Source organism: Triticum dicoccoides, chromosome 6B (genome assembly GCF_002162155.2).
Source record: "Triticum dicoccoides isolate Atlit2015 ecotype Zavitan chromosome 6B, WEW_v2.0, whole genome shotgun sequence".
Lineage (NCBI taxonomy): Eukaryota > Viridiplantae > Streptophyta > Magnoliopsida > Poales > Poaceae > Triticum > Triticum dicoccoides.
This window is the reverse complement of record NC_041391.1, coordinates 568767028-568775867: the sequence shown is the minus strand read 5'-3', so window position 1 is coordinate 568775867 and position 8840 is coordinate 568767028. Positions and strand designations below refer to the sequence as shown.

General features: G+C 40.5%; 1 protein-coding gene across 1 annotated transcript; it reads left to right on the top strand.

Annotated features, from left to right (window-relative positions):
• LOC119322411 (aspartyl protease APCB1-like) lies at nucleotides 1–4106 on the top strand. The gene is made up of 9 exons (XM_037595903.1): nucleotides 1–610; nucleotides 1838–1955; nucleotides 2066–2289; nucleotides 2397–2633; nucleotides 2798–2951; nucleotides 3026–3108; nucleotides 3213–3309; nucleotides 3443–3515; nucleotides 3617–4106. The coding sequence occupies exons 1-9, from the start codon at nucleotides 45–47 to the stop codon at nucleotides 3730–3732; spliced, it is 1668 nt and encodes a 555-aa protein (XP_037451800.1). The 5' UTR covers nucleotides 1–44; the 3' UTR covers nucleotides 3733–4106.
• The last annotated feature ends 4734 nt before the right edge of the window (nucleotides 4107–8840 follow it).

Below are 8840 nucleotides of genomic sequence, written 5' to 3'. Positions count from 1 at the left end.
TCTGACCCCGCCCCGCCGGAGCGCCGCCGGGATCCCGACCGGAGATGCCGATGCCGCCGCCGCCGCCCCCTCCCCCGCCGCCGGAGCCCCCGCAGCTCCACGGCGTGGTCATCATCACCCTCCCGCCCCCCGACCAGCCCTCCAAGGGCAAGACCATCACCGCCTTCACCTACACCGACGAGCCGGGCGCTGGCGCTCCGGCCCCGCCGCCGCATCGGGGGCCTCCGATGGCTGCCGCGGGGAGGGAGGCCAGGCGATCGAGGCGGGCGGTCTCGCGGCGGGCGGGCGCGATGGTCCTCGTGCTGGGCGCGCTCGCGCTCGCGGCCTACTACAGCTTCTACTCGGACGTGGCCGTGCAGTTCCTTGGGATGGAGGAGGAGGAGGCGCAGAAGGAGCGGAACGAGACCAAGTCGTTCCTGTTCCAGCTCTACCCCAAGGCGCACCAGGGCCGCGCGCTGCGGGAATTCGGCGACATCAAGCTCGCTGCCAAGAGGGTCGATGACGGCGGCGGCAGGAAGGTCACGAAGAAGCTGGATGTCAAGGGGGCGACATCGGCTGGGACCAACTCCACGGTTCTGCTCCCGATCAAGGGCAATGTGTTCCCTGATGGGTGCGTACCAATTCTTCACAAGTTTGATTTGACTCTAAGAGTAAATTTTACTCCGTTGCCTTATGATTCAATTTCAAGAAGGGGGGGTGGGGGTGCTTTTGATGATCAGATGTACTAAAACAGGTTAGATCCCTCTTTGGGACTGGATGGACAAAGCGAACTTTTAGAATTTAGATCCCTCTTAATGCTTTTATATCACAAAATTGGGTTCAATCTGATCCCAAGAAAATGTTTGGGTGATGTTATGATATTTGGATTTAGTAAGTACTAAAACAGGTTAGAAGTTTGGCTTTCATCAAATTGCACATTTCTGTTCCATATACTAGTAAATTATACGTCCATTGCCATGTGAGAGTTAAGATAATCAAATTACAACCTAAGATCGGTATATTGTTACTTTTTATTATGATAGACAGATGAACTTATTTTAGGCATATGCATGAAGTATAAGATGCAAAACCCAGGTAAAATATATCCAGTGTGTTTTGTCTAGGTGTATTTTTGGGTATATCATATTAAAATAATAAGAATAGCTACTTCTGTATCTGGAAAGATAAGTAGGAGTATGATTTATGAAGGTACATCCATAGCCACAAGTAAAAATGGATGATAGTTAGATAGAAAAGAAGTTAAGAGAGTCTAGATATGGAAGAGTCTAGAGCAAAGTAGAAGTGTGTTTAAGTTTTGTGCAAAATGTCTATAGGGCTTAAGCCCAGCCATAGAATCTTCTAGGTAGTACACATGGCAGAATCTGGTGTAGTAAAGAGAATATCCAATGGTCAACCTCACTCGGATTGGCCACCTCTACCGTCTGATCGACTTCATCCAACGGTTTTTTTTCAAAGTTATTTGTACATATATGAAGAACTTAAGGTGTAGTTAGTTTAGTTGTACTGGTGTAGGCTGTAATGAGTATATACATCAAAGCTAGAAAGTCCTTTTATGTTCCAGAAATGCAATTCTGCTCCCAAGGTCATAAGCAGACAGTTCTTAAGGTCTGAGGATCTGTCATTTTTAGTTAAGGCTACTATTTATGCTAATGTGTCTGATATATTTATAGCCTATTTACCAGAATAATCTCTATATTCGATGGACTGTTCTCTATCCATAAAAGGCGTACTATTTATGCTAATGTGTCTGATAGTAAGCCATGCGCTGCTTATTTTAGATTTCTATAAAGCTGGGTCTGCAGCTGTTGAGGCTAATATTATCTTACCCCGATTGCAGGCAGTATTACACATCTATCTTTGTTGGCAATCCACCAAGACCTTATTTCCTTGATGTTGATACTGGAAGTGATTTAACATGGATTCAGTGTGATGCACCATGCACAAACTGTGCCCAAGTAAGAAATTTAACAAATCTGGATGTTTGAGTATATCAGTTTGTGATTAGCCGCATTATTCTATCCAAGTTTATTCAACTGCTCTAAAAAAATATGTACCGCAATTGAAGGGACCTCATCCTTTATATAAGCCAGCAAAAGAAAAGATAGTCCCTCCCAGGGATTTGCTATGTCAAGAGTTGCAAGGCGATCAGAACTACTGCGAAACTTGCAAGCAATGTGATTATGAGATTGAATATGCCGATAGAAGCTCGTCTATGGGTGTTCTTGCAAAGGATGATATGCATCTAATCGCTACAAATGGTGGAAGGGAAAAGCTAGACTTTGTATTTGGGTACGGTTAGACCTTTTAGGAGATGACCCTTTTGCACATTCCTGATACATTAGAGCAAATGCTTTTAAATGATCTAAGTATCTTACTGGTTTTTATCTACCAAATAGGTGTGCATATGATCAGCAAGGCCAGCTTTTGTCCTCACCAGCAAAGACCGATGGGATTCTTGGTCTTAGCAGTGCAGCAATAAGCCTTCCTAGTCAGCTGGCCAGCAAAGGAATTATTTCCAACATTTTCGGTCATTGTATCACTAGAGAAACAAATGGTGGGGGGTACATGTTTCTGGGTGATGATTATGTACCAAGATGGGGAATGACATGGGCTCCTATTCGAGGTGGTCCAGAGTAAGTTGCATCCTCCTTTTCAAAAGTTTAACTGCATGCACTGCCATTATTAGCATTTTTCTTTGGCTCCTAAATCACACACACAATGAAATTGTATTTTTGTTGCAATAATCCTTGAAAACCTTGCGCTGTTCTTTGATGATTTTGGTTTTCAATATTGTCAGCAACTTATACCACACAGAAGCCCAGAAAGTAAATTATGGAGATCAGGAGCTCAGCATGCATGGGCACGCAGGAAATTCTGTTCAAGTGATTTTTGATAGCGGGAGCTCATATACATACCTTCCAGAGGAAATGTATAAAAACCTTATTGATGCTGTAAGTCTCATTAATTATTCGTTTGGGTGAAGTTATCCAATTTCATTTACTAACTTTGTCTTGTAACATCTCAGATTAAGGATGACTCTCCCAGTTTTGTCCAGGATAGCTCAGATACGACATTACCTCTATGCTGGAAAGCTGATTTTTCTGTTAGGTAATACTCCTATAAGATGTCTCTTTTAGGGGCGGAAGTTCGACAGGCAAGCCCCCGTAAAAAAGAACTACTTTCTCTTTTTCTAATCATATCGGGATTTCCAGGTCCTTCTTCAAGCCCTTGAACCTTCATTTTGGGAGAAGATGGTTTGTCGTGCCGAAAACATTCACCATTGTTCCCGACGATTACTTGATTATCAGTGTAAGTCTTCTATGTATTTTCCATAAAATTCTGTTAGGTCTTGTAACATCGATCTGCATCTCTAACACGAGTTCCATGCTGAGAACTCATGCTTATGTTTATTGTGCTTGGCTGCTTGCTCGACTTGTTCCAGGAAAAGGGCAATGTTTGTCTGGGGCTGCTAAATGGAACAGAGATCAATCATGGGTCAACCATAATTGTCGGAGGTATAGATTCTTCTCTTACCCCCCAATCGCTAATCTTGCTGTGCAGTGACACGATTAATTACGTCAAACTTGCAATGTTCATTTCTTGGTTCTCCATTCAGATGTTTCTCTGCGCGGCAAACTAGTTGTGTATGACAATGAGCGGAGGCAGATCGGATGGGCCAATTCAGAGTGCACCAAGCCACAATCACAGAAGGGCTTTCCCTTCTTCCTCTGAGGGGCATTGTTGCAAAATATACATATGTAAGCGGCACATAGAGAATACCATTGGAGCTGCCTCTGGATAGCAGCTGCCATCGCGTGCCCTATTTCATCTACAGTCGCTAGCCATGGTTCCCGCTGTCTGTTGTAATACTTGTTTGTAATGCACCGCATTGTTTGTATATACGCAAGAATCAATGTACTCCCTCCGTCCAGAAATACTTGTCGGAGGAATGGATGTATCTAGATGTATTTTAGTTTTAGATACATCCATTTTTATGTATTTCTCCGATGAGTATTTCCGGATGGAGGGAGTATGTACGTATTATTGAGCTGTAGATAGAATTTCAGCCTATATTGAAGTCAATAGCACGTCCTGAAATTATGCAAGCTGTGGTGCTTCCTAAATGACCTGATAACTACTCCCTCCGTCCTAAATACCCCCTCTATCCGGAAATACTTGTCCTTGAAATGGTTGTATTTAGACTTATTTTAGTTATAGATACATCCATTTTATTCATTTTTAGGACAAATATTTTCGGATGGAGGGAGTATAAGTCTTTGTAGAGATATCACTATGAACCACATACAGATGTATATAGATGCATTTTAAGTGTAGATTCACTAATTTTGCTCTGTATGTAGTCTATAGTGAAATCTCTACAAAGACTTATATTTATGAACGGAGGGAGTAGTTTTGATGGAGCCGAAGGCTGGATGTAGTCCAGGCCTAGTGAAAAGCTCCTTCAGTGCACGGCGCCTATGGATCAACAAACCGCATTTATGTCATCTTGTATAGGGATTTTCTGTCTCAGATACACAAGGAAGTATTCCACACAAGTGCTCGCGTACTGGGAAACTCTTGGTCCTGGATTTTTTTCCATTTGCCCGTCGAGTCGCTCGCCCTTCCAGTACCTCACCGGCTAGCAATCTGGCCCTGCTTGCACGCAGCGACTATATCTTTATGCGAGAGCTATTTTCGGGCGCTTTCTATTTAGCTCTGCAGGCGCCGGTTCGTACTTTTTTTCTTTTGAGAAAACCCGCTCGCTTTATTGATTCAAAACAATGTTCATAGGTACACGGTTTGGGTCATGAGGAGTGCCCAACCAAATATGCCTCCCTATATCTAAATTACAAGCGAATTTAGCAAGATTATGAGCCTCGAAGTTATTGTTCCTTCGCTCGAAAACAAACAAGCAAGAAGAGAAACTCGCTCTACGGTCTATTATTTCATGTATAACAGCCCCATTGACACCCCCTGTGCCTTCATTGATATCTTGCGCCACACCTTGGCAGTCTGAAGCTACCATGATATCTTGCTCGTAGAGATCCTCCGCCAAAGATAGGGCTTCTCGGCACGCATATGTTTCCAAAATAAGAGGGTCTCTAATTCCTTTAAAGACAACTGCTGACGAGCCCAGAAAATTACCGTTGGAGTCTCGGCAGACTGCAGCAGCCACTCCCAGTCGCTTATGCCTTGCCAGTGCACCATCAACATTGATTTTAACAATCCCAGCTGGAGATGGGTTCCAACATCGCTGCTGCCCTGAAACTTCACATACTTGCACAGTTTGTTTAGCAGTCGGGATTTGTTGTAGCTCCTGAAGATAAGAGTATACTAAAGATACTGTTTGGTGAGGGTTTTGGAACAAATGTTCATAAATTGCCTTCCGCCTCGCGTACCAAACAGCCCACAGAGTAACGACCATTCTCGTGAAGCTCACGTGGTCTAGTGTCTCATGGAACTCAAACAACCAGTTCTTTGCATGAGGTTCCTCGTTCCCTGTTATCTGCGACACAAGTGTTTCATCCGACAAGGCCCAGATGCACCTCGACATAGTGCATGACAGTAGAGCATGTCTCCACGAGTCTTGGCATCCACACAGCGGACACGCACTTTGCGTCGCCATGTTTCGTCTGTGTAGGACATCCGTAGTTGGTATGGAGTGTCGAGCGAGACGCCACAGAAAAACTCTGATCTTTGATGGGACTTTCAGCTGCCATAGACGGCCCCAAGCTTCCTCTTCTCTAGCATTTGACGATGAATCACCCCGTCCTTCTAGCCAAGCAACTACTCGTGGGCCGGCCCATATTCATTTTTCTTCTGTTTTCTAAACTCTGAAGAAAGGTGCAAAAATTCCGCGCCAGTACACGCTTTTCATCCATTTCTCCATTCCTGTTTTCCGTTTTTCCGTTTTTCTTTTTTCACTGTCCTTTTCATTTTTTCTTTTTCCAAATCCATAATTGTTTTCTTCAAATAGATGAACTTCTTTTCAAAATCCATGAACTGATTTTTTTAAACTCATGAATGTTTAAAAGAAAATTATGAACCTTTTTCAAAATCGATTAACTTATTTTTCAAATTAGATGAACTTCTTCATTTTGTTTGAACTTTTTCTCAAAATCGATGAACTTTTTCCAATTTAGATGAACTTTTTCCAACTCCGATGAACTATTTTCAAATTGATGAACTTTTTTTCAGACTTGATGAACTTTTTTTATTGAAATTGATGAACTTTTTTCAGAATCGGTGAATTTTTTTCAGATTCTGTGAACTTCTTTTCAAATTCACTGAACTTTTTCCATTTTTGCGAACTTTTTCAATTGGTACAAACCTTTTCAAAATTTTGATTCCTATCAATTCGTGGTTTTTGTGAATGCCTTTGCAAATTTATATTTTCTTTATTCAATAATTTATAGCCGATAGATAATAGTACTATATGTTTAATCTTTATGGTGAGAGAGTCAAATAGAGCTATTTCCTCCTGCTTTCAACAAACTGTGGTTGGTCAAGTGGTTTAACGCGATGGGCTGGCCCAGTTATTGCGCGTACAGTCGCACCTAGCCAGCCGGTTTTGGGAACCATCTAGAAGGTTCCCTGAACCGGTTTTTTGTTTTTGTTATTGGTTTTTCTGTTTTCTTTTGTTTTTTGTTTCTGTTTCTGTTTCTTTTCTTTTTTTTCATTTTCTGTTTTTTTCCTTTTCAAGGTTATTTTATATTTTTTAAACTAAGTTCATGTTCGGAAATTTTTCTTCTATTTAGAAAAATGTTCTTGCCTTTAAAAAATATTCGAAATTTCAAAAATGGTCGCTTTTCAAAAAATGTTCATAAATCCAAAAAATGTTCTTGTTTTCATAAATTGTTGCAAATGCTTTTGTTCATAATAATCATAACTTTCCAAAAAATGTTTGTGCGTTAAAAAATGTTTATGATTTTCAAAACATGTTCCTGATTTAAAATAAACGCTTTTGTTGAAATTATAAAAAAATGTTCTTCCTTTAAAAATTATTTACATTTTCAAAAAATGTTCATGCTTAAAAACATCTACATGAATTTCAAAAACAATTATCATTTTCAGAATCCGTTCATAATTTCAGAAAATCTTATTTATAAAATTTGTTCACAATTTCAAAAAATGTTCTTGTTTTCAAAGTTTTCATAGTTCTAGAAATTTGTTCATGTTAAAAAAATGTTCAGGAATTTAAAATAATATTCTTGTTTTGAAAGTTTGTTCACCATTTTAGAAAAATGTTCATTTTTAAAAAAAACATTCACAATTTCAACAAATATTCCCATGTTTAAAATTTTGTTCATGTTTCCAAAAAAGCGCACAATACAAATATTGTTCGCATTTTAAAAAAAGTTCCTGTTTTAATTTTTTTGGTGCTGAATTAAAAAAATGTTCCTGCTTTCCATTTTTAAAAAAACTAAAAAATGTTCGTGATATCAAAAGATGTTCGTGTTTTTCGTAATTTGTTTGTTTTTCAGAAACATTTTTGAAAATTGTTCGTGTTTTGAAATCTGTTTGGGGTTTGCAAATTTTGTTCATGTTTCATTTTTAAATCGGAATTAAAAAACATCTTCACTTTTCCAAAAAGATGGAATACGAAAAAAGCGGCATTTTGAAACTGCTCGCAATTTTCAAGAAATATTTTCAAAATGTTTCCCAAATCTCAACGCTGCTGTCTGTTCTTATATATTTTTGCACTTTTTATCTTCAGATGGTGGTGTGTATTGTAGTGGCTAATGGCTCGTGGTTGGAGTTTGAAGTCATGGGATCAATTCCTGCTACTCGCTGCTGGTTTTCAGCTCTTTTTGTCTGATGGGGTTGGTCGGCCGGCCCAGTCAAGCGTCACCCCTATGCGTCGAGCTGCTGTTTGACGCAAAATGCGTCAACATAGGAGGTTCACTATTTTCGTCTTGCTGATTTTTTTGAGGGATCTTTCGTCTCGCTGAAAAAAATCAGCGAGACGAAAATAGGGGACCTCCTATTCAGCGTATTAAGCGAGACCTAATCAGCGTATTCGGCGAGACCTTAATACGCGCTCTAATCAGCGTATTAAGTGAGACCTAATCAGCGTATTTGGCGCCTGTTACGCGCGCTAGGACCATAGTTTAAAAACCAAACCAGTGATCGAACCGATAAGGCATTAGGTTCAGGTTTTTACTGGTCGGACCGCTGGTTCACCGGTTCGATTACTGGATTTTACAGTTAAAAATATATATATTTAGAGTAATAATATATGCAAATTTAGGTTAAATGCAATGGTTTCCTCTATTAGACAACACAGAAGCGTTGTTGAGGTGGTTATCTGCCCTAGGATAGGACAATTCCCATGCCTGGATCAAATCCCACTACCTGTAGGAATATTTTTCTGAATTTCTCCCTATACCGGTTCGCCCGCACAGTTTATCAACCGGTTTCACCAAAAAACGGCCGATTTGACTGGTTCTCACCGGTCTAATTGTAGGTCAGTCTTTTGTGCTTAAAAACCTGACACGAGCATCGGTTCCGATTTTTTCTGGTTCGACCGGTGGTTCGGTCCGGTTTTTTAAACTATGGCTGGCGCTCACAGACGACCATACTGGGACGTGGCCCCAAATCATTTGCTCGCACCACGACAAGGAAAAAGCTTCAGGTATATCAGGCGGGGTGGTTATCTAACTCCCGCAGCCAAAGTCAATACCTAACACGTTAACCACCCGACGGAACTCAGTCTGTTGATTACTAGAGGAAATGCTATTTGACCCTTCTGTCAGTACAAAACTTAAAAACATTTAGTAGTATTATATACCTGGTATAAATTACTTGAATAAAAGAAAACATAAATTTGAAAAATCATT

What these genes read in the sequence shown, in the direction of transcription:
- LOC119322411 (XM_037595903.1), top strand. Translation starts at nt 45, where the DNA reads ATGCCGATGCCGCCGCCGCCGCCCCCTCCCCCGCCGCCGGAGCCCCCG. An exon ending in GGCAATGTGTTCCCTGATGG is followed by an intron (nt 611 to 1,837) that starts GTGCGTACCAAT and finishes CCCCGATTGCAG; the next exon opens with GCAGTATTACACATCTATCT. An exon ending in ACGATTACTTGATTATCAGT is followed by an intron (nt 3,310 to 3,442) that starts GTAAGTCTTCTA and finishes GACTTGTTCCAG; the next exon opens with GAAAAGGGCAATGTTTGTCT.